General features: G+C 42.8%; 1 protein-coding gene across 3 annotated transcripts in view; it reads left to right on the top strand.

Annotated features, from left to right (window-relative positions):
• The first annotated feature begins 1,247 nt into the window (after positions 1-1,247).
• Positions 1,248-26,035, top strand: part of LOC139406084 (mitogen-activated protein kinase 8 interacting protein 2) — a 54,783-nt gene continuing 29,995 nt past the window's right edge. For 2 of the 3 annotated variants that reach the window (XR_011633935.1, XM_071148554.1), the window contains exon 1: positions 1,248-1,662. Coding sequence is in view for 2 of the 3 variants with exons in the window: in XM_071148554.1 (XP_071004655.1) it covers positions 1,598-1,662 (65 nt within the window). In the remaining variant the exon portion in view is untranslated. The remainder of the gene's footprint in view (positions 1,663-26,035) is intronic. The other variant, XM_071148565.1, reaches the window with a different exon arrangement.

The following is a 26,035-nucleotide window of genomic DNA, read 5'->3' on the forward strand; positions in this document are numbered from 1 at the left end:
TAACTTCATGACTGATGTCTTGAGATGAAATAGCCTGATTCAATGCGATTCTCCTGACTAAAAAGTTGTTATCTGTTAAACTGTTTGGTTTATGCATTGACCCATACCGATTCTAGATTTTTGGTCTTTTGCGGTGAGCATAACCTACCACTAATATTCTACATTGCGGAGCATTTAATAAACCAACCACATTTTCCTGTGATGTTGAGGCTGAGCAAGACCTTTGATAGGCTTGTAGACTATGCGGAAATAATTGTGGAGTTAATAATTGTGGTAGCCTAGATCGCTTTATATATTCTGGTCCATTATTTTTTCTGAGGATAAGCAAACAAGAGGTAGCATATGCTTTTTGTCTGACTCCATAACCTCAATTAGCCCCTCAATTTGAGTCCTTCTTTTAACCATAAGACATCTCCACAGAAATGTATAGCCTAAGGATTGCATGGTGACTGATTGTGTCTGTTAAACTGGTAAACTGGGAACTCTGGGTAAAAAACAAGGTAAAATCACGTCATCTGCGATTTTCAGGGCAAAGAAAGAATGCCAGAGTTTCTGAATTGGAATTCTGAGTTGGATGACCGTTCAAAAAAAAAAATCGTCCCAGTCTGAGCTCGTTTTTTTTTTTAGTTTCCAGTTGTCTTGAACGCACTGAAGTCGGAGTTGAATTCCCCACTAGAGACCTAGGCTACCTCTTATTTTTTAATTGGGCTACCTCCAACAAAGAAGCCCTTGTCTATATTGATGTGAGAAATAGGCATCATCTACACAGTAATGGTGGCTGGCTGCGATATCAACTAGCCTAATAATTTTTGTAATAATGTGATATGCCTACTTTAGCTAAATCAACAAATGAAATTGATTAATCTGGCAATTAAAATATTTTTTACAAAATCATGTACATGCGTTCATGGTGAGATCATTAATAATAAACTAAACAGACACTTAAACTAACACTAACCATTAACACATGTAGACGTTTTTAAGCAGTTCAACTGGCACAGGATGTGAACACTATGTCATGGGTCTGTGTCGTTAACGCGTTGGCAGTTTGATGCTGTAGAAAAAAATTGGCTCCATGGACATCCATGTTAATTCATGGTGGTATTTTATGGCGCTAGGAAGACATTAGGTGACTTGGTAAGACGTATCAGTAGCTTCACGAGGCTTAATTCTGGCACTTATCACCCCCCAAACCTCCCCTCTCTGCACCGCTGCTTTGTTTCACAACAGCAGATATTTGACAAGGCAGTCTGCGTGTGTGTGACAGGCTGGCTGGCTGGGCTGGCCGCATCGGGGGCAGATACGATTTGTTTTTGTGATTACCGCATTGTTATTTTTCTCTGTTCGCTGCCATTTCCGGGCCGTAGAGTGGATAGCAGCTCAAGTCAGATTTGATGGTGATGTTGAGTACGTGTATCTGATTTGGCTAGGTCGAGGCCAGGAGCATCTTTAACAGCGTGGGAGTAGGATAGAGGGAGGGAAAGAGAGAGAAACCGCGTTGTCTGTATTGCGTCCGTCTGTCGCGCCCCGCGGTTGTGAATGGACTGCGCTCCCTCAGTGTTTATCTGCAGTCACTTCGAGTCGTTTCTGGAGGAAGATGGCGGACAGGGATGAGATGTTCTCACTCTCCACCTTCCACTCCCTCTCTCCTCCAGGCTGCAGGTAAGACATCAAACCCGCAGACGGAGCAATGAAGGGTGGCTGGGCATGGCTGGGCATAGCTGGTAGGCTATCCTCGAGCGCTCAATACTGAAGGGAGGAGGTGATACAGGCGGATGTGCGAGGATGGGGTGAACCGTTAGTATGTTTGCCAGTTTTGTTGATATTACCGCATTGTATTATTATCAACATGAGACATATAGGACTATTGAATGCTGATGATGCTGCTCTACGTCGTTATATAGGTGTATTTTCTAAACGAACTCACATCAAGCGAGAGACAAAAACATAAGCAACCAACACAGCATCAGCTACGCGCTGCACGTAGCTTGATTTGAGTTCGTTTAGAAAATACCCTTGAGCTATACACAACACATAACTGCCTTTAAGAGCAAAGGGGAGAGAGGAGGAATGTTCACAGAGAGGACAATATATAGATTTTTGGCGGTCATGTCGTTTGCCCGCCTGGCTGGCGCATTCTCTAGCTCAGATTCAATTACCTCAGAGGCGGAGGGAATGAGGCCCACGCCCTGTTGAGACAAACATAGCCCGAAATGGGTGCTGTGAGCTCAGTTACAATAGGCTATAAGATGACACTTTTCCTTTAACATCAATAGCCACAAAACGTGTATCCACCTATTGTTGATTGGATAGTTTAACACTTCAGGTCTGTGTTTGGGGTGGTGGGTGCTGCTTGAAAACACGAGAACCCTACAGGGCTGGTCATTATTTTGCTATAACATATTAAAATAAGCATATACAATCCTTATCTAAACCTCAACCCCAAAACATTCCAAGTAAATGACAGAAACCAAAAATATATATTTTCATTGTTTATTTAACAAAAGTGGTTTATTTAACAGAATTTCAGATTTGATGTGTGCAAAAATATGTGAACCCCTTCAGTCAATAGCTTGTGGCACCTCCATTAGCAGTGATAACTTGGAGTAAACGTCTCCTATAGCCAGTAATCAGTCCCTGACATCTGTTTTGAGGAATTTTTGCCCAGTCCTTACAGAGCTCAGCCAAGTGAGTGAGGTTTGAGGGGTGTCTGGCATGAACTGCACGCTTCAGGTCCTGCCACAGCATCTCGATTGGATTTAGGTCAGGACTTTGACTTGGCCAATCCAAAACACAAATAGTCTTTCTCCTGAGCCATTCTTTGGTAGATTTCCTTGAATGCTTTGACTCATTGCCTTGTAGGAAGACCCATTTTCGTCCCAGCTGATGGCTTGATGTTCTGTTCAAGAATCTCCTGGTATACCTCAGAATTCATGGTTCCCTTAATGATGTGGATCATCCAAGTCCAGAGGAGGAAAAGCAGCCCCAGATCTTGACATTCCCACCACAATGCTTGACTGTTGGGATAAGGTTATTTTGGTGATAGGCAGTGTTTTTGCCACCAAAAAGGTCAATTGGACTCTGGCAGTTAAGACGACCAGTTTGGTTCTTTTTTGACAGCAGAGGCTTCTTCCTAACAACCCTCCCATTTTGATTCAGTGTTTTTCTTGTTGAAGAATGCACAGTTACCTGAGATGCAGCAAGGGAGGTCTGCAAATCTGTAAATTATATGTTTGGGTTGGCTTTTACCTGATTTATTATTGTTCTTGTGACTCTTGGGGATATTTTGGAAGGGAGTCCACTTCTAGAATGAGTTGCTGTCATGTTAAATGCTCTCCATTTGTAAATTATTAGCCTCACAGTGGACTGAGCTCAAACCTTTTTTGAGATGATTTTATAGCCTTCCCCAGACCGATGTGCTCTCATTTCCCTCGTCCTGATGTCCTCTGGGATCTCCTTTCCTCTCGGCATGGTGTGCTTTGCATTTACCTGAATGGGTAACACCAAACTGACCAGAGCTGTGTTCGAATACTCATACTAACCATACGTAAATTTTGTATATAGTATGCTTATTGGTCATAGTCTGGATATAGTTCGTATACCAAAAGTTCCCGGATGACATACTAAATTAGCCAAAATACAAAGTATACATGTAGTGGACACTTTCTATGCTTTCAGGGACCATAATGCAATTCTTTAGAAAATGGGCGTGGCATAACTTTTCAGATTTGAAGAAAATGGCGGAAAATATGCATGTGAAGTCCGTCGAGAGCGGATACAAATTCTTGCTTTAACTAATTATGACAAATGTTGAAACATTTAATCAAGTAATGCCTTTTCAAATAAGTCACGTTACACATTATGTTGGCTGAATATTTGTTAGCTACGCTATCCTTATGAACCGCATAGCATTACAGCAGTATGTACCGGTATGTTAGCTAGTTACCTAACGTTAGTTGGCTACTAATACATTAAACAGTATATTAACTACAGTTGAAGTTGCATGTTTACATACACCTTAGACAAATACATTTAAACTCAGTTTTTCACAGTTCCTGACTAGAAAAAGTTCCCCATCTTAGGTCAGTTAGGATCACCACTTTATTTTAAGAATGTGAAATGTCAGAATAATAGTAGAGAGAATTAGTTTTATTTCTTTCATCACTTTCCCAGTGGGTCAGAAGTTTACATACACTCAATTAGTATTTGGTAGCATTGCCTTAAAATTGTTTAACTTGTGTCAAACGTTTCAGGTAGGCTTCCACAATTTTCCCACAATAACTTGGGTGAATTTTGGCCCATTCCTCCTGACAGCGCTGGTGTAACTGAGTCAGGTTTGTAGGCCTCCTTGCTCGCACACGTTTTTTCAGTTCTGCCCACAAATTTTCTATGGTATTGAGGGTGTTGTGATGGCCACTCCAATACCTTGACTTTGTTGTCCTTAAGTCATTTTGCCACAACTTTTGAAGTATGCTTGGCATCATTGTCCATTTAACTTCATGACTGATGTCTTGAGATGTTGCTTCAATATATCCACATAATTTTCCTCCCTTGTGATGCCATCTATTTTGTGAAGGGCACCAGTCCCTCCTGCAGCCAAGCACCCCCACAACATGATGCTGCCACCCCCGTGCTTCACGGTTGGAATGGTGTTCTTCAGCTTGCAAGCTTTTTAATTTGAAATTTTTTACACCTTTTATTTAACTAGGCAAGTCAGTTAAGAACACATTCTTATTTTCAATGACGGCCTAGGAACAGTGGGTTAACTGCCTGTTCAGGGGCAGAAAGACAGATTTTCACCTTGTCAGCTCGGGGCATCTAATCTTGCAGCCTTACAGTTAACCTGTTAGATCTCTAGGGGCGCTATTTCATTTTTGGATAAAAAACGTTCCCGTTTTAAGCGCGATATTTTGTCACGAAAAGATGCTCGACTATGCATATTCTTGACAGTTTTTGAAAGAAAACACTCTGAAGTTTCAGAATCTGCAAAGATATTGTCTGTAAGTGCCCCAGAACTCATTCTACAGGCGAAACCAAGATGATGCGTCAAGCAAAAAATGAGCAGAATCTCTGAAGCTCTGTTTTCCATTGTCTCCTTATATGGCTGTGATTGCGCAAGGAATGAGCCTACACTTTCTGTCGTTTCCCCAAGGTGTTTGCAGCATTGTGACGTATTTGTAGGCATATCATTGGAAGATTGACCATAAGAGACTACATTTTCCAAGTGTCCGCCTGGTGTCCTGCGTGGAATTCGGTGCGCAAACGGCAGCTGCTTGTACTTTTCCATTTGATTGAGGGGAGAAACCATGCTTCCACGAACGATATATCATTGAAGAGATATGTGAAAAACACCTTGAGGATTGATTCTAAACAACGTTTGCCATGTTTTCAGTCGATATTATGGAGTTAATTTGGAAAAAAGTTTGCGTTTTGAGGACTGAATTTTCGTTTTTTTTTGGTAGCCAAATGTGATGTACAAAACGGAGCTATTTCTAATACACAAATAATCTTTTTTGGAAAAACTGAGCATCTGCTATCTAACTGAGAGTCTCCTCATTGAAAACATCCGAAGTTCTTCAAAGGTAAATTATTTTATTTGAAGGCTTTTATGTTTTTGTTGAAATCTTGCGTGCTGGATGCTAACGCTAATGCTAATGCTAAATGCTACGCTAGCTAGCCACTTTTACACAAATTATTGTTTTCCTATGGTTGAGAAGCATATTTTGAAAATCTGAGATGACAGTGTTGTTTACAAAAGGCTAAGCTTGAGAGATGGCATATTTATTTCATTTCATTTGCGATATTCATGAATAGTTAACGTTGCGTTATGGTAATGAGCTTAGGTCTGTAAATAGAATCCCGGATCCGGGTTTGGTCGACGCAACAGGTTAACTAGTCCAACGCAATAACGACCTGCCTCTCTCTCGTTGCACTCCATAAGGAGACTGATTACCTGTTACGCAAATGCAGTAAGCCAAGGTAAGTTGCTAGCTAGCATTAAACTTATCTTATAAAAACAATCAATCATAATCACTAGTTAACTACACATGGTTGATGATATTACTAGATATTATCTATTATTTATCCTGTGTTGCATATAATCTGACTGAGCGGTGGTAGGCAGAAGCAGGCGCGTAAACATGCATTCAAACAGCACTTTCGTGTGTTTTGCCAGCAGCTCTTCGTTGTGCGTCAAGCATTGCGCTGTTTATGACTTCAAACCTATCAACTCCCGAGATGAGGCTGGTGTAACCGAAGTGAAATGGCTGGCTAGTTAGCGCTCGCTAATAGCGTTTCAAACTTCACTCGCTCTGAGCCTTGGAGTGGTTGTTTCCCTTGCTCTGCATGAGTAACGCTGCTTCGATGTGGTGGCTGTGATCGTTGTGTTGCTGGTTCGAGCCCAGGGAGGAGCGAGGAGAGGGACGGAAGCTATACTGTTACACTGGCAATACTAAAGTGCCTATAAGAACATCAAATAGTCAAAGGTTAATGAAATACAAATGGTATACAGGGAAATAGTCCTATAATAACTACAACCTAAAACTTCTTACCTGGGAATATTGAAGACTCATGTTAAAAGGAACTACCAGCTTTCATATGTTCTCATGTTCTGAGCAAGGAACTGAAACGTTAGCTTTCTTACATAGCACATATTGCACTTTTACGTTCTTCTCCAACACTTTGTTTTTGCATTATTTAAACCAAATTGAACATGTTTCATTATCTACTTGAGGCTAAATTGATTTTATTGATGTATTATAACAATTTAAAATAAGTCTTAATTCAGTATTGTTGTAATTGTCATTATTACAAATACATTTTTATTTTATTTTTTAAATCGGCCGATTAATCGGTATCGGCTTTTTTGGTCCTCCAATAATCGGTATCGGCGTTGAAAAATCATACATCGGTCGACCTCTAATTTGTTTATATCAGACCAGAGGACATTTCTCCAAAAAGTACGATCTTTGTAGCATACAGTATGTAGCATACCGTATGTTAGTATGGGTATTTGAACACAGCTCAGGTTTCTTAGTCCCGCTCAAACACTTTCCTAACTATCTCTCCTTTGATTGGTTCATTTGGTACCAAATTATTTCCCCACTGGATTCTACTTACCTACTTGATTTAATCAATGCAACCCGGGGTTCACTTATTTTTGCACCTGCACTAATTCCTTTTTAATGTTGTTTTTCTACTACACACATGATTTCCTGTACACCAACATATGGTATTGGTAAATATAAACCTGTTATGTCAGCTCAAAAAGACTGGTTCTGATTAAATTAAGATTTCATGGTAGAAACTAAAATAAATCTGTAATTGCACAAGTGGTTCACATACTTTGAAGCAGCACAGTATAAGCTTAGTTTAACGCAGTATAGATCTACATGTGCGTTCTCTGTCAGGCATTTCTAGATTTGATGCATTCTTAAAGATGCAGCCTTCACCTCTATAATCCACTGCTAGGCTGTTGCCAGATACATTTCTCTTCAATTGGAAAAACATTATAAAATAAAATATGACTGTAGGTGATAATATGAACAGAAATGTTACAGATTATGATACTATTCTGTTTCAAAACCCATGAAGGAGCAGATTCGGTTATGGATCTAATATTAGACACATGTAGGTATTATTTTCATGGATTCAGTTTGAGCATAAATTCTGCTGAAACATATGGTTCCTCTATAACATCCATAAAGCCTTACTTTTGTTAATGTTGCTCATGTCACTTCATGTATTCCAACATTAACTTTTATTTTTATTCTTAAATGAGGGGTGTGTGTGAGGTCCTATCCCACTGGGCACACCATTTCAATGTGGATAATTGGGTAATATTTGGTTGAGATGTTGATCAATGAGATACATTGCTTTCAGAAAGTATTCATACCCCTTGACTTACTCCACATTGTGTTGTGTTACAGCCTGAATTCAAAATTGTTGAAAAAGTGCCTCACCCATCTACACACAATACCCAAAGTAATGACAAAGTGAAAACATGTTTTTAGAAATGTTTGCTAATTTATAAAAAAATAAATAATGAAATATCAAATTTGCATAAGTATTCACACCCTGAGTTAATACTTTGTAGATACACCTTTGGCAGTGATTACAGCTGTGAGTCTTTCTGGGCAAGTCTCTAAAGGATTTCCACACCTGGATTTTGCAACATTTGCCCATTTATTCTTTTCAAATTCTTCAAGCTCGGTCAAATTGGTTGTTGATCATTGCTAAACAACCATTTTCGGATCTTGTGATAGAGTTTAAAGTAGATTTAAGTCAAAGCTGAAACTCGGCCACACAGGAACATTCATTGTCTTCTTGGTAAGCCACTCCAGTGTAGATTTGGCTTTGTGTTTTAGGTTATTGTCCTGCTGAAAGTGAATTCATCTCCCAGTGTCTGGTGGAAAGCAGACTGAACCAGGTTTTCCTCTAGGATTGTGCCTGTGCTTAGCTCGATTCTGTTTTTTTTTTATCCTAAAAGACTTTATGATTACAAGCATACCCATAATATGATGCAGCCACCACTATTCTTGTAAATATGGAGAGTGGTACTCAGTCATGTGTTGTATTGGATTTGCCCCAAACATAACACTTTGTATTCAGGACAAAAAATGTATTTTTTGCAGTAATACTTTTAGAGGTCGACTGATTAATCGGCATGGCCGATTTCAGGTTTTTATAACAATTGATAATCGGCATTTCTGGACGCCGATTACGTTGCACGTCATGAGACTGTGGCAGACTGACCACCTGTTACGCGAGTGCCAAGGTAAGTTGCTAGCGAGCATTAAACTTATCTTATAAAAAAAAAATTCAATCGTAACATAATCACTAGTTAACTACACATGATTGATGATATTACTAGTTTAACTAGTTTGTCATGTGTAGCAAATGATCAATGCGGTGCCTGTTAATTTATCACAGTCTACTTCGCCAAACGAGTGATGATTTAACAAGTGCATTCGCAAAAAAACTGACGTTGCATCAATGTACCTAACCATAAACATCAATGCCTTTCTTAAAATCAATACACAACTATATATTTTTAAACCTGCATATTTACTTTAATTCATGTTAGCAGGCAATATATTAACTAGGAAATTTGTGTCACTTCTCTTGCATTCTGTGCAAGCGGAGTCAGGGTACATGCAGCAGTTTGGGCCACCTGGCTCGTTGCGAACTGTGTGAAGACCATTTCTTCCTACCCACAAAGACCGTAATTAATTTGCCAGAATTTTACATAATTATGACATAACATTGAAGGTTGTGCAATGTAACAGCAATATTTAGACTTATTGATGCCACCCGTTTGATTAAATACAGAATGGTTCCGTATTTCACTGAAAGAATAAATGTTTTGTTTTCGAAATGATAGTTTCTGGATTTGACCATTTTAATGACCTAATATTTATGTGTTTATTATATTATAATTAAGTCTATAATTTGATAGAGCAGTCTGACTGAGCGGTGGTAGGCAGCAGCAGGCTCGTAAGCATTCATTCAAACAGCACTTTCCTGTATTTGCCAGCAGCTCTTAGCAATGCTTGAGGCACAGCGCTGTTTATGACTTCAAGCCTATTCACTCCCGAGATTAGGCTGGCAATACTAAAGTGCCTATAAGAACATCCAATAGTCAAATGTATATGAAATACAAATGGTATAGAGAGAAATAGTCATATAATTCCTATAATAACTACAACCAAAAACTTCTTAACTGTGAATATTGAAGACTCATGTTAAAAGGAACCACCAGCTTTCATATGTTCTCATGTTCTGAGCAAGGAACTTAAACGTTCGCTTTTTTACATGGCATATATTGCACTTTTACTTTCTCCTCCAACACTGTGATTTTGCATTATTTAAACCAAATTGAACATGTTTCATTATTTATTTGAGACTAAATCAATTTAATGTATATATTAGATTAAGTTAAAATAAGTCTTAATTCAGTATTGTTGTAATTGTCATTATTAATACAGTGCCTTGCGAAAGTATTCGGCCCCCTTGAACTTTGCGACCTTTTGCCACATTTCAGGCTTCAAACATAAAGATATAAAACTGTATTTTTTTGTGAAGAATCAACAACAAGTGGGACACAATAATGAAGTGGAACGACATTTATTGGATATTTCAAACTTTTTAAACAAATTGGGCGTGCAAAATTATTCAGCCCCCTTAAGTTAATACTTTGTAGCGCCACCTTTTTGCTGCGATTACAGCTGTAAGTTGCTTGGGGTATGTCTATCAGTTTTGCACATCGAGAGACTGAATTGTTTTCCCATTCCTCCTTGCAAAACAGCTCGAGCTCAGTGAGGTTGGATGTAGAGCATTTGTGAACAGCAGTTTTCAGTTCTTTCCACAGATTCTCGATTAGATTCAGGTCTGGACTTTGACTTGGCCATTCTAACACCTGGATATGTTTATTTTTGAACCATTCCATTGTAGATTTTGCTTTATGTTTTGGATCATTGTCTTGTTGGAAGACAAATCTCCGTCCCAGTCTCAGGTCTTTTGCAGACTCCATCAGGGTTTCTTCCAGAATGGTCCTGTATTTGGCTCCATCCATCTTCCCATCAATTTTAACCATCTTCCCTGTCCCTGCTGAAGAAAAGCAGGCCCAAACCATGATGCTGCCACCACCATGTTTGACAGTGGGGATGGTGTGTTCAGCTGTGTTGCTTTTACGCCAAACATAACATTTTGCATTGTTGCCAAAAAGTTCAATTTTGGTTTCATCTGACCAGAGCACCTTCTTCCACATGTTTGGTGTGTCTCCCAGGTGGCTTGTGGCAAACTTTAAACAACACTTTTTATGGATATATTTAAGAAATGGCTTTCTTCTTGCCACTCTTCCATAAAGGCCAGATTTGTGCAATATACGACTGATTGTTGTCCTATGGACAGAGTCTCCCACCTCAGCTGAAGATCTCTGCAGTTCATCCAGAGTGATCATGGGCCTCTTGGCCGCATCTCTGATCAGTCTTCTCCTTGTATGAGCTGAAAGTTTAGAGGGACGGCCAGGTCTTGGTATATTTGCAGTGGTCCATTTCAGTATTATCGCTTGCACAGTGCTCCTTGGGATGTTTAAAGCTTGGGAAATCTTTTTGTATCCAAATCCGGCTTTAAACTTCTTCACAACAGTATCTCGGACCTGCCTGGTGTGTTCCTTGTTCTTCATGATGCTCTCTGCGCTTTTAACGGACCTCTGAGACTATCACAGTGCAGGTGCATTTATACGGAGACTTGATTACACACAGGTGGATTGTATTTATCATCATTAGTCATTTAGGTCAACATTGGATCATTCAGAGATCCTCACTGAACTTCTGGAGAGAGTTTGCTGCCCTGAAAGTAAAGGGGCTGAATAATTTTGCACGCCCAATTTTTCAGTATTTGATTTGTTAAAAAAGTTTGAAATATCCAATAAATGTCGTTCCACTTCATGATTGTGTCCCACTTGTTGTTGATTCTTCACAAAAAAATACAGTTTTATATCTTTATGTTTGAAGCCTGAAATGTGGCAAAAGGTCGCAAAGTTCAAGGGGGCCGAATACTTTCGCAAGGCACTGTATATATATATTAACTAAAAAAATCGTCCGATTTTAATTGGTATCGGTCCTCCAATATCGGTATTGAAAAATCATAGTCGGTCGACCTCTAATTACTTTAGTGCCTTGTTGCAAACAGGAATATTTTTATTCTGTACAGGCTTCCTTCTTTTTACAATTAGGTTATTATTGTGAAGTAACTACGATGTTGTTGATCCATCCTGTTTTCTCTTATCACAGCAATTAAACTCTGTTACTGTTTTGAAGTCAACATTTTCTTCATTGTAAAATCCTTGAGTGGTTTCCTTCCTCTCCGGCAACCGAGTTAGGAAGGACGCTTGTATCAGGGTGTATTAATACACCATCCAAAGTGTGTAATAAATAACTTCACCATGCTCAAAGGGATATTCAGAGTCTTCTTTTTTATTTCATCCACCAATATGTTCCGTTCTTTGCGAGGCATTGGAAAACCTCCCTGGTCTTTGTGGTTGAATCTGTGTTTGAAATTCACTGCTCGACTGAGAGACCTTACAATTATCTGTATGTGTGGGGTACAGAGATGAGGTAGTCATTCAAAAATCATGTTAAACACTTATTGCACACAGTGAGTCCATGAAACTTATGTGATTTGTTTTTTTACTCCTGAATTTATTTAGGCTTTTCATAACAAAAGGGTTGAATACTTACTGACTCAAGACATTTTAGCTTTAGATATTGTATTAATTAATTTTTTTCACAAAACATAATTACACTTTGACATTATGGGGTAATGTGTGTAAGTCAGTGTCCAAAAAATCTTTATTTAATCGGTTTTAAAATTCAGCCTGTGATACAAGAAAATGTGGAAAAGGTCAAAGGGTGTGAATACTTTCTGAAGGCACTCACCCACTCAAAAAGTCAGCCAAACATTAATTGAATTTCCAATGTGTTATCACTATTCTTTCAACCATTTAAAAGCACAACCAAATTCCATTTGAAAAGCAATGTCGGATTTTTGTTGTCACCAATGTCTATCAATGCGCTTTCAACCATGTAAAAGCACGGTAAAGTTCAAATGAAAATACAATATCAGATATTTTGTTCATTCAAACAACAGATTAATGTGTTATCGCTATGCTTCATCTAATAGCAGAACCAAATGACCTGGATTGCAGTTGAGATTATATTAAAAGTACATGATTCAAGTGATCAATTCCGTTCGTGGTTCTGCACAGATTATTACAGCAATTGCGAAGCGCTCCACAGACCTGTGACGACCTAAGCATGCTACCTTGAACCTGCACACTTTTTTAAATAGTCCAATATTTACTTGTGTATTGAGGGATGGGGACAGTGTATAAACTGAGCAATATAATAAGATTCTGGTAGCAGCAGTTGTGATGTGTGTGTGTGTGGGTGTATGCATATGAGTGAGTGCATGTGTGCTAAGGTGCAGAGAATCCTTGCAGGTGGTCAGTCCAGTTCAAGTTTACAGCAGTCTAATGGCTTGTAGATAGAAATGGTCTCCGAGTCTGTTGGTATCAGTATTTCTTCCTATATGTTTACATAAGAAGAAAAGTATACAGTAACCGCAAAATGTGGCCATGGATGTTACTCATTTTAAGGATGAATGTTACATTAATTTGTAAGATAGCCTTAACTTGAGGCTTTTTGCTGTATTATGCAAGTAATATTGAATTGTGTTTGGTTGACAATACAACCAAATATCAACATTTTAAAGTAGATATACCTACTGCTTGGATAGTTCAATCTGAGCCACTGGCTTAATCCTATTCTTAAACTTGTTGGGAGACATGAATCCAACATATAATTTGTTAACTTGTCGACAAGTTAGTCTTTTATTATTTTGTACTCCCTGACGAAGGCCATGCAGCCAAAACGTGTCAATTTTAAAACTTTGTTTCCATTGAACATGCCATACAAATTAAGCCATTTTGATTAATTATGAGGAGTGCCTTGTTCCTTTCTTTTTGATGACCGATTTACACCTCTTATCAAAGTGTACCTTCTGTCTGTTACGGTTTTCTTCCGTCGAAGGAGAGGAGGACCAAAATGCTGCGTGTTTATTTGTATACATCTTTAATAAAGATAAACACAAACAATACAAAACAACAAACGTAACGTGAAAACCTAAACAGCATATCTGGTGCAAACAAACAGAGACAGGAACAATCACCCACGAAACTCTCAAAGAATATGGCTGCCTAAATATGGTTCCCAATCAGAGACAACGATAAACACCTGCCTCTGATTGAGAACCACTTCAGGTAACCATAGACTTTTCTAGATAACCCCACTATACCACAATCCCAATACTACACAAACCCCAAGACAAAACACACCACATAATAAACCCATGTCACACCCTGGCCTAGCCAAAATAATAAAGAAAACACAAAATACTAAGACCAGGGCGTGACAGAACCCCCCCCCAAGGTGCGGACTCACGGCCGCACACCTAAACCCATAGGGGAGTGTCCGGGTGGGCGTCTGTCCACGGTGGCGGCTCCGGCGCGGGACGTGGACCCCATTCCAACAAAGTCTTAGTCCACTTGCATCGCGTCCTTTTGATTAGCAACCCTCGCCACCGACCTTGGCTTAGTAACCCTAACCAAGGGCCCCACTGGACTGAGGGGAAGCTCGGGACTGGGGGGAAGCTCAGGACTGGGGGGAAGCTCGGGACTGAGGGGAAGCTCGGGCAGGTAGATGGCTCTGGCAGATCCTGGTTGACTGGTGGTTCTGGCGGATCCTGGCTGAATGGCGGATCCTGGCTGAATGGCGGATCCTGGCTGAATGGCGGATCTGGAAGATCCTGGCTGACTGGCTGCTCCATGCAGACTGGCGGCTCTGGCTGCTCCATGCAGACTGGCGGCTCTGGCTGCTCCATGGAGACTGGCGGCTCTGGCTGCTCCATGCAGACTGGCGGGAGACTCCGGCAGCGCTGTAGAGGAGGGAGGCTCCGGCAGCGCTGGACAGGCGGGAGACTCCGACAGCGCTGGAGAGGAAGGCTCTGGCAGCGCTTGACAGGCGACGCGCACTGTAGGCCTGGTGCGTTGTGCTGGTACTGGGCCGAGGACACGCACAGGAAGCCTGGTGCGGGGAGCTGCCACCGGAGGGCTGGTGCGTGGAGGTGGTACTGGATAGACCGGACCGTGCAGGCGCACTGGAGCTCTTGAGCACCGAGCCTGCCCAACCTTACCTGGCTCGATGCCCACTCTAGCCCGGCCAATACGAGGAGCTGGTATGTACCGCACCGGGCTATGCACCCGCACTGGAGACACCGTGCGCTCCACAGCATAACACGGTGCCTGCCCGGTCTCTCTAGCCCCCCGGTAAGCACAGGAAGTTGGCGCAGGTCTCCTACCTGGCGTCGCCATACTCCCTGTGAGTCCCCCCCAATACATTTTTGGGGCTGACTCCCAGGCTTCCTTCCACGCCGCCGTGTTCGTCTCTCCAAATCCATTCTACTATAACCCTCCTCGCACTGCTCCAGCGAGTCCCAGGCGGGCTCCGGCACTCTCCCTGGGTCGACCGCCCACCTGTCTATTTCCTCCCAAGTCGTATAATCCAGACTTTGTTGCTCCTGCTGCCACTGCCTGTTACCACGCCACTTGGTCCTTTTGAGGTGGGTGATTCTGTTACGGTTTTCTTCCGTCGAAGGAGAGGAGGACCAAAATGCAGCGTGGTTATTTGTATACATCTTTAATAAAGATGAAAACACGAACAATACAAAACAACAAACGTAACGTGAAAACCTAAACAGCTAATTTATTACATTCAATACCATTCATTCTTTACAACTCATAATTTTCATTCATACTCCAATAATGGTATTTTAATTTAACTAAACAAAAACCCCAAACAAAACCTCAGGGGAGCATCTTCCCTCCCCGTCATCCTACAAACTACCTTTCCCTATCTCCCCGTCCCTAATCTATCCCCTTACAAATCAGCCTTACACCCAGCCCTAAACCCCCCTTCCACCTCTCCCGGGCAACATGCTGCCCCCACTTCCTCTCCTCCCTCTTCATCCTCCCCCTCAAATCTCCTTCCACCCTCCTCACTATCCCTTCCACCCCCCAATCTCTCCCTGTCTTCACCATGTTCTGCCTGGCTTCCCACAGCCCCCGTTTAAAGAGACTCATGAGAAGCCAGAGCAGAAACCTGTCCCTCTCCCTACACCTCTCTCTAACCTGGCCCACGTCAATACAAAATCCCCCCTTACCAAACCTAACACCACCTAACACCACCCGTGCCCTAGCCCATACTACTCCGGCAAAGGCACAGTCCCAAAAGACATGGCGCACAGTCTCCTCCCTGCCACAAGAGGATCTTGGACAGGTGAGGGATTGCGCCAAACTATGCCGGTACATGATGGAACGTACCGGCAAGCACTTGTGGAGGCTCAACCAATTCAGGTCCTTGAGCATGTTGTCCAGACCCCGCGCCTGCACTCCCTCCCAGACCACTGCCGAGATGCCCACCCCACATGAACTGAAACACAAGCCTCACTTGAGGCCTCCTCAGACAAGCCGGCAATGGGTAGATGTACGCCAAATACAAAAGAGACGGCAACACATCCACCTTTAGAACCAGGACCTTGCCCATAAAAGACAAATACCTAGCCTTCCACATCGCTAGCTTCCTCTGTACCACTGCGATACCCATGTTCTAGTTCAGCGTCGCTGAGCCGCAGGTCTCAAAATGGACCCCGAGAATCCTCAGGGCCCCCACACAGAGAGAGAACCCCCCGGGCACATCCGTTCTACCCCGCCATCTTCCGAAAAACTTAACGGAAGACTTTGCATGGTTCAGAACCGCTCCCGACGCTCGGATGAAATCCCCAATGATGGCAAGGGACCTTGTCAGGCACGAGTCCTTGCACAGCAGCAAAGAAGTGTCGTCGGCATACTGCGTCATCTTAACACTCAGCCCACCACTTCCAGGGATCAACAAGCCTTCCACCCCTGTGTCTAACCCTGTGTCTGCCTCAGAGGCTCCATGTACAGAACGAAGAGGAGAGCCTAGAGTGGGCACCCCTGCCTGATCCCAGACGAGAGGTCAAAAACGTCACCCAAGTGACTATTTACACTAACTCGGCACCCCGCTCCGACATATAATGTACGAATCCATCCTATGAACTTCTCCCCAAATCCTAATCGACCTAACACTCTGAATAAAAAGGATCTATTCACGCGATCAAAGGCTTTCGCCTGATCTAGCGCTGCTACCATTAAAGGCAGTCCTCTATCTTCAACCCAAGCGATGGAGTCCCTGATTAACTGTAGGTTCCATCTAATAGAGCGGCCCTCTAACCCGCACGTCTGATCCTCATGGACGACGTAGGGAAGGGCTGTGCGCAACCGGTCTGCTAAAACCTTTGCAAGTAGCTTGTAATCTACACACAGCATGGTCAACGGCCGCCAGTTGCCAAGGTCTGTTACTTCCCCCTTCTTATATAAAAGTGACAGCACACCAACAGCCATTGATCCCCCCGGGACCCCCGTCTCAAGGATGGCCTTCAAGACTTTGAGGACCACCGGTCCAAGTATACCCCAAAACTTGAGATAAAACTCAGCCGGCAGCCCATCCATCCCAGGCACCTTCCCTTTTCCCATCCTCCTAAGAGCACTCTCAACCTCTTCTAGTGAAATCTGGGCCTCCATCACTTCTCTAATGTCCTCCGGCAACCGCCTGGACAAGTGTTCTAAAAACACATTTCCCTGCTCTACATCTATTTCCCTTTCCTTAAATAAACCTTGGAAATGATCAGTTGTCACCCTGACCATATCCTCTGGTTCTCTAACTATACTACCATTTTCTTCCCTAACGCCATGCATTACCTTCCTACGCTGTCTGGCCCTAACCGACTTAAAGAACATAGCAGAACAAGTCTCATTGTGTTCTAGAAAGCCACTATGCGCACGCTCCAGGAAAGCTCGAGCCTTCCGCTCCTGCAACTCCCTGAGCTGCACCTTTAGGGTTGCGGATCTCTCCCAGTCAAACGACCCGCCGAGGTTGCCTGCCTCGTACTCGAGTTCAATTAACCTTTGGATACGATCCACCTCCCTCCTCTCCTCCCTTTGTTTCCTCTTGCAATACCCTATTATAAAAGCCCTAATCCTCACCTTAACTAATTCCCACCACTCTAACACCCCCTCGCACATGGACCGGAGGCCTTCAAGCCTCCAAAAGAAACCAAAAAACCCGTCAACAAAAGCCTGCTCCTCCAGCACATCCCGATCTAACTTCCAGTACCCCCTACCAAAGAGGCAGACTGGCGACCCCACTTGCAGGAGCACCCCGTCGTGATCCGAAAAGAAAACAGGCAACAGCCGCCCAGACAACTTACCCAAAGACCTGGGTACAAAAATATAGTTGAGCCTCCGCGCAACCCCCCTGGAGTTGTAGGACCGGCCATTTTCGGAGTAGTGTGCAGGCCACCATCAACCAGATCATGGCAAGCCATTAGCCCGGTGATGGCGCCTGCACTGCTATCCCCCCCTATTCCTAAATCTGTATTAAAATCCCCCCTATCACTAATTTCCTATTTGTGACACACAGGGGCGCCAGACAGTCCACCATCTCCCTCCTGTCTGCCACCACCTGTGGCCCATACACCACCACTAATCTAAATTTACAATCCCTTATCGTGACATCCACCCCTATAACCCTCCCCTGCATCACCACAAAAGAACTCTCCACTTTTACCTCCCTGTGCCCACACAAAATCCCTACCCCCGATGAGTGCACCCCCCCAATACCCCAAACCGACTCCCCTTTGTCCCACCCCTTCTTAAACCTACTTACATCCCCTCCATCCCTCAGGTGAACCTCCTGTAAAAAACAAAAATCAAACCCCACACCCTCCAAATAACTAAAAACCGCCCTCCTCTTAACATAATCCCTTAAACCCCTTACATGTAAACTAACAAAAGTAAAATTAGACCCCATGAAAGAATAAAATAAAAACATGTAATACACTCAAATACTAAACCCAGACAGAAAAAAAACAAAAACAGGAGACTCACCCGATGCTCCCCTGCTCCATATCTACCGGTGATAACACCATCCGTACTCCCGACGTCCCCCCCTCTTCCTCCATCTCACCAACCCAGGATGCAGGAATAGTGTTTGGCTCCGGGGTGCCCTGCACCCTGGGTCTACCCCCACACTCCTCCCCCTCCCCAGCGCTGCAGCTGTTTTGGAAAAAAATAGGGGAGGCTGAGTCCCCAAACACAAAAAACTCCCCACCTCCTCCTGCACCCAGTCCTGAGACTTGTTAGGTGTGTCCCCACCCAACAGAAGTTGAGGGCCTGGGGAAACCAGCAGCAACCCAGAGGTTTCTCCCACCCCCATCACTCTCTTGACCATCCCCTCCCTCTCACTGTCGGCCAATCGCACCCTCCTCTTCATTCTCTTCTTTGGTGATGGCGGCAGTGGAGAGATACCACCCTCCCCCCCGCCAGTTCCTCCACCATACCCCTCATCTCTTCCACCAGGGCACTTTCACCCCACTCCACTTGCTCTTCCACCATCTCCTTCTCCACCACTCCTCCATCGCTTTCTTCTCTCTCATGCTCCTCCACTCGCTTGCCTTCTTCCGCCGCTTTTCCTGGTTCTCCTACTCCCGTGCCTTCCGTTTCCTTCTCTCTTCCATCCGCTGCTTCTTGCTCCTCCTCCTTCCTTGCGACCCTCCCCTCTGGACCTGTACTCTGGTCATGAGGCATTCTTCCTTCCCCTCCTCTTCTTCCCCCATCCCCCGCTCCTGCTCCGCCCCCAGCCACAGACGCGTATGACCTCTGACAAGCCGGGCACCCCCGCCACAGGTGTGCTAACGAGCCACACCCATGGCACGCCTTAGGCTCGTCACAATCCTTCGCCTCGTGCTCCCCAGATCCACAAAATCTGCATTTTCTTGCGCTGCACGAGGCGAAGATGTGGCCATAGGCCATACAGCGCCTGCAAAATGGAGGCTGACGTGCATAAAACAACGTCCCCCTGTCAGCCCCCAGGGAGAACATAGCAGGAGGATGGAGGCAGCCACCATGTCCCTTTGGGTCCTCCCTGAGGAGGGCCTGGAAGCCTCTCCTCCCATTCCAAAACCCAAGGGAGTCTTTGAGGTGCCTTGCTGAAGAGACGTTATCCATGTACAGTGCCTTGCGAAAGTATTCGGCCCCCTTGAACTTTGCGACCTTTTGCCACATTTCAGGCTTCAAACATAAAGATATAAAACTGTATTTTTTTGTGAAGAATCAACAACAAGTGGGACACAATCATGAAGTGGAACGACATTTATTGGATATTTCAAACTTTTTTAACAAATCAAAAACTTAAAAATTGGGGGTGCAAAATTATTCAGCCCCTTTACTTTCAGTGCAGCAAACTCTCTCCAGAAGTTCAGTGAGGATCTCTGAATGATCCAATGTTGACCTAAATGACTAATGATGATAAATACAATCCACCTGTGTGTAATCAAGTCTCCGTATAAATGCACCTGCACTGTGATAGTCTCAGAGGTCCGTTAAAAGCGCAGAGAGCATCATGAAGAACAAGGAACACACCAGGCAGGTCCGAGATACTGTTGTGAAGAAGTTTAAAGCCGGATTTGGATACAAAAAGATTTCCCAAGCTTTAAACATCCCAAGGAGCACTGTGCAAGCGATAATATTGAAATGGAAGGAGTATCAGACCACTGCAAATCTACCAAGACCTGGCCGTCCCTCTAAACTTTCAGCTCATACAAGGAGAAGACTGATCAGAGATGCAGCCAAGAGGCCCATGATCACTCTGGATGAACTGCAGAGATCTACAGCTGAGGTGGGAGACTCTGCAATCAGTCGTATATTGCACAAATCTGGCCTTTATGGAAGAGTGGCAAGAAGAAAGCCATTTCTTAAAGATATCCATAAAAAGTGTTGTTTAAAGTTTGCCACAAGCCACCTGGGAGACACACCAAACATGTGGAAGAAGGTGCTCTGTTCAGATGAAACCAAAATTGAACTTTTTGGCAACAATGCAAAACGTTATGTTTGGCGTAAAAGCAACACAGCTGAACACACCATCCCCACTGTCATACATGGTGGTGGCAGCATCATGGTTTGGGCCTGCTTTTCTTCAGCAGGGACAGGGAAGATGGTTAAAATTGATGGGAAGATGGATGGAGCCAAATACAGGACCATTCTGGAAGAAAACCTGATGGAGTCTGCAAAAGACCTGAGACTGGGACGGAGATTTGTCTTCCAACAAGACAATGATCCAAAACATAAAGCAAAATCTACAATGGAATGGTTCAATAATAAACATATCCAGGTGTTAGAATGGCCAAGTCAATGTCCAGACCTGAATCCAATCGAGAATCTGTGGAAAGAACTGAGAACTGCTGTTCACAAATGCTCTCCATCCAACCTCACTGAGCTCGAGCTGTTTTGCAAGGAGGAATGGGAAACAATTTCAGTCTCTCGATGTGCAAAACTGATGGAGACATACCCCAAGCGACTTACAGCTGCAAAAGGTGGCGCTACAAAGTATTAACTTAAGGGGGCTGAATAATTTTGCACGCCCAATTTTTCAGTTTTTGATTTGTTAAAAAAGTTTGAAATATCCAATAAATATCGTTCCACTTCATGATTGTGTCCAACTTGTTGTTGATTCTTCACAAAAAATATACAGTTTTATATCTTTATGTTTGAAGCCTGAAATGTGGCAAAAGGTCGCAAAGTTCAAGGGGGCCGAATACTTTCGCAAGGCACTGTATCTCCCCAGAAAGGCCCTCACCTCTTCGTCCTTAACGTATGGGTTGTATATGTTGACAGTTACAACCCTAAAGTTGTTCCTCGCCAGGCTTGTTATTTCATAGTGGCTCATCGGCCTCTCACCTCCCACTGCTCTTGCCCTTCTCAGAATATCATCGTGTTTCTCCTCTGTATGTAGTGCCACGTCGTATGCTCCCTCCAACGAGTTGCCTTGGAAACAAAACACGTCCTTCACCGTCAGCTTTAGAATCCCCATCAATATTATCCTTCCAAAAGATTCCCGTCCTAAAGGCTCCATCTCCTTTTCCTTCCAAGCAAACCGAATCGTGTTGGCCAGCCCAATCCCAGGGACCGACCGTGTTGATGTATTTTGCACCATCTCCGCAAGGAGAATGGCGCACCCAGCTCACGTTCTCTTCTCGTCCAAAACAAGGAAAAAAGAAAAAACCAAAGTGACTGAGCCTATCTGGTGCAAACAAACAGAGACAGGAACAATCACCCACGAAACACTCAAAGAATATGGCTGCCTAAATATGGTTCCCAATCAGAGACAATGATAAACACCTGCCTCTGATTGAGAACCACTTCAGGCAACCATAGACTTTTCTAGATAACCCCACTATACCACAATCCCAATACCTACAAAAACCCCAAGACAAAACACCACATAATAAACCCATGTCACACCCTGGCCTAGCCAAAATAATAAAGAAAACACAAAATACTAAGACCAGGGCGTGACACTGTCTACCAACACCTACTATTGTGTACCTTAGCAGCGCTTCCCTTCTTTTTTTTCAACACTTTTTTCCCCTGCAGGCTATTTATTATATTTCAAAAGTGATATTGATTTGTGTTTCAATGCAACCAAATATCAACATTTGAAGGATATTTATCTTCTACTTGGATAGTTCCATCTGTGCCACTTACTGGCTGGCTTTAATTCCAGTCTGTCTACAAATGTAATAAATTATATGTTGGATTCATCATATGTTGGTCTCCATCTCAACCAAAAATCTATGTTAAAGAATAGGACTAAATAAAATCAAACTTGAAATGCACTTTAAATAAAGTTTGATTTGATTTATACCTATTCCTTAATTCAAATGTTTGGTTGAGATGGAGATTTGAATCCAACATATCAATTATTAATTTGTAGACAAACTGCAATTAAAGCCAGACTAAGTCAGTGGTACAGATGTATCTTCTGCTTGGATAGTTCCATCTCCTTCAAATGTTGATATTTGGTTGCGTTGACAACCAAACACAATTCAATATCATGACATTTTAAATCAACCAGAGCTTGAAACCTTAGGCCTATTGTATTGTCTATTTTATGTTGAATTGAAACAATAGCAGTTGATGACTTTGCAAATGCTATATAGGCTGAAATAGCATCGTTGATAATATGAGTGATAAAGTATGGTCACATTTCATTTGATCTGTTAAACCTACCCTTTGGAATGACTTCAATAGCAACAGTGAATCTACTTTAAGTGGAGATCTCTCAACAATCATTCTCATGATAGCTCATTGGTAATAGTCTGTCAAATTCCATAGCTATGCAGGACTGGGATTGGTTAAAACCCTGGATGGAAGGCCAAATGGTAGCTGTAAATCCATTCTCCAGTAGGGGGTGCTGTCTAGCCTAATGTTTTTTTTCTGATTGTGGATATGACATAGAATATCAGTTTTTATAGGTAAAAATTCAAACATATTTTGTTGAAATGTGGTTACCATGATGACAGAATCCTGTGGTTGAAATTTCACCCATAAAACAACAGTTGATGATTTTTATAATTACTTTTTCAAATCCAATGTATTTTTTTTAAAGATTCCACGTCACATAAGGTTGACAAATTACGCTGACATATATTGATTCAACCAGTTTTTGCCCAGTGGGATGAGTCATTAGTCATCTACATCACCAGGAATCTCTTACAGAAAGATAAAGTGGGAGTGGAGCTGAAAGGAGCCACCCCCCCTTTTGATGATTAGAATTTAGAAGAATACACAGGACTAATTCTATTGTTCATTCTATTCTAAGGCTGCTCCTCCTGAGTGGAGTTCTGGAATCATGAGTGGAGTTGGACTCCTCAGAGACCTGGCAGCGCTAGATTCACCTCCCAGAATTGAGAGCTAGCTACACACTTAGAAAACAGGGTTACGAAAGGGTTCTTTAGTTGTCCCCATAGGATAACCCTTTTTGGTTCCAGCGTTCTACCTGGAACCTAAAGGGGTTTTGCCTGAAACCTGAAAGGGTTCTTCAAAGGGTTCTCCTATGGGGACAGCCAAAGAACCCTTTTAGGTTCTAGATAGAAAAAAAGGAGCTAAGAGTGTAGACTGCAATCCCATTAGCAACACACATGCCACGCCTTGGGCTGTTACAGTGGCCGTGTTACTGCCACATCTGCATTGATGAGTCATGACCGCAGTCAAATTCCATGTGATTGTTTAGTCATGGTAACTAGGCTTCTCCAAAACTGTGCTCTGATGCCGCTGATGGACAATAGTAGGCTACCAAATGGCCTGGTAGTCACTAATGGCATCACTACTGGCCTGGTAGTCTGCGCTCCTGTAATCCTGTAATCACTCTGACATCAATACAAATGCAGTCGAAAATCAAATCGAACACTTCATGAGCTCATGTTGCGCAAAATTTACTATAGGCTATGCAATTGCGTGAGAACAGAGTTTTGATGGCCTCTTAAAAGAGGATACAATCAGCTTTCTATACGCTAAATGTATTTCTCAACAATCCTAATATTAAGCACATTGCTTTGCTTTACAATCGGAGTAGCCTGCCTACCTGGCTGGCATGAAAATGAACCGTGGGAATGGCGTCCGCCATTAGCTATTTAAGTGCATACATGACTTATTTCCCCTGCCCCTCTTCCAACAGGAGCATAATAATGGCCCATTCTAAATCAAAACTAATTTCACACATTATTTAGTATATGTAAAGACAATGTTAAATTTAGATTAGTCTGATGGGTGACAATATCACCTGTGAATGATGCTCAGTGTGTGTAGTCTAACATGCTGACTAGACCGGGAGCGAGAGTGCGTGTGTCCGAGTGCGCCATCGCCGGATGTTGATTTTGTCCACCTACATCAGACTCAATCAGGACACACCGGTTTAAATATCAAAACCAACTCTGAAACTATATTAATTTGGGACAGGTCGAAAGCGTTAAACATGTAAGGCAATTTAGCTAGCTATCTTGCTGTTGCTTGCTAATTTGTCCTGTGATATAAACATTGGGTCGTTATTTTACCTGAAATGCACAAGGTCCTCTACTCTGACAATTATTCCACAGATAAAATGGTCAACTGAGTTAATTTCTAGTAATTTCTCCTCCTTCAGGCTTCTTCTTTGGACTTTATATGGTGGTTGGCAACCAACTTTATGGTATTTTACCACAACCAACTGAACTGGAGTGTGGACCTCAGTTCATCTTTCAAACACCTACGTGGGTATATGCTCCTAAAAACCAATGAGGAGATGGGAGAGACGGGACTTGCATTGCGTCAAGTGTCACAAATAGAACCAAGTTCTATTTTAGCACCTGGCTATGCCTCGCGAGCAATGTCAATGCAACAATTCAATTACCTGTATGTGTACATTCATTTTGCAATGCTCATGCACGCAACATAGGCGTTGTGGTCAACCTGTTTGGTTACTTTGCTGTCGTCACTAGTTACCACAGCTACAAAGTAAAAATCGATATATCGTTAAAACGCAACATGCTGACCACACTGCCCGCGTCGCTTTGAGAATCACAACATAGGGTACAAAATCTGTTCTAGCTTTTAAAGGGGCAGTAGCCAACCTTGGGTGTACTATTTTCAAGGCTCTCCAAAGGGTGGTTCGGTCTGCCCAACACATTACCGGGGGCAAACTGCCCGCCCTTCAGGGCACCTACAGCACCCGGTGTGACAGGAAGGCCAAAAGGATCAACAAGGACATCAACCACCTGAGCCACTGCCTGTTCACCCTGCTGTCAGTACAGCTGCATCAAAGCTGGGACTGAGAGACTGAAAAACGGCTTCTATCTTAAGGCCAGCAGACTGTTAAACAGCCTTCACTAACACAATATAGGCATAGACTAGAAATCACTGGCCACTTTAAGGAATTGAACACTAGTCGCTATAATAATGTTTACAGATCTGGCATTACTCATCTCATATGTATATACTGTATTCTATACTATTCTACGGTATCAGTCTGTTCCGCTCTGACATCGCTCGTCCATACAGTTGAAGTCGGAAGTTTACATACACCTTAGCCAAATACATTTAAACTCAGTTTTTCACAATTTCTGGACATTTAATCCTGGTAAAAATTCCCTGTCCTAGGTCAGGTAGTATCACCACTTTTTATTTTAAGAATGTGAAATGTTAGGATAATAGTAGAGAATAATTAATTTCAGCTTTTATTTCTTATTTCACATTCCCAGTGGGTCAGAAGTTTATATACACTCAATTAGTATTTGGTAGCATTGCCTTTAAATTGTTTAACTTGGGTCAAAAGTTTCGGGTAGCCTTCCACAAGCTTCCCACAATAAGTTGGGTGAATTTTGGCCCATTCCTCCTGACAGAGCTTGTGTAACTTAGGTTTGTAGGCCTTGCTCGCACACGCTTTTTCAGTTCTGCCCACACATTTTCTATGGTATTGAGGTCAGGGTTTGTGATGGCCACTCCAATACCTTGACTTTGCTGTCC

Source organism: Oncorhynchus clarkii, chromosome 1 (assembly GCF_045791955.1).
Source record: "Oncorhynchus clarkii lewisi isolate Uvic-CL-2024 chromosome 1, UVic_Ocla_1.0, whole genome shotgun sequence".
Taxonomy (NCBI): Eukaryota; Metazoa; Chordata; class Actinopteri; order Salmoniformes; family Salmonidae; genus Oncorhynchus; species Oncorhynchus clarkii.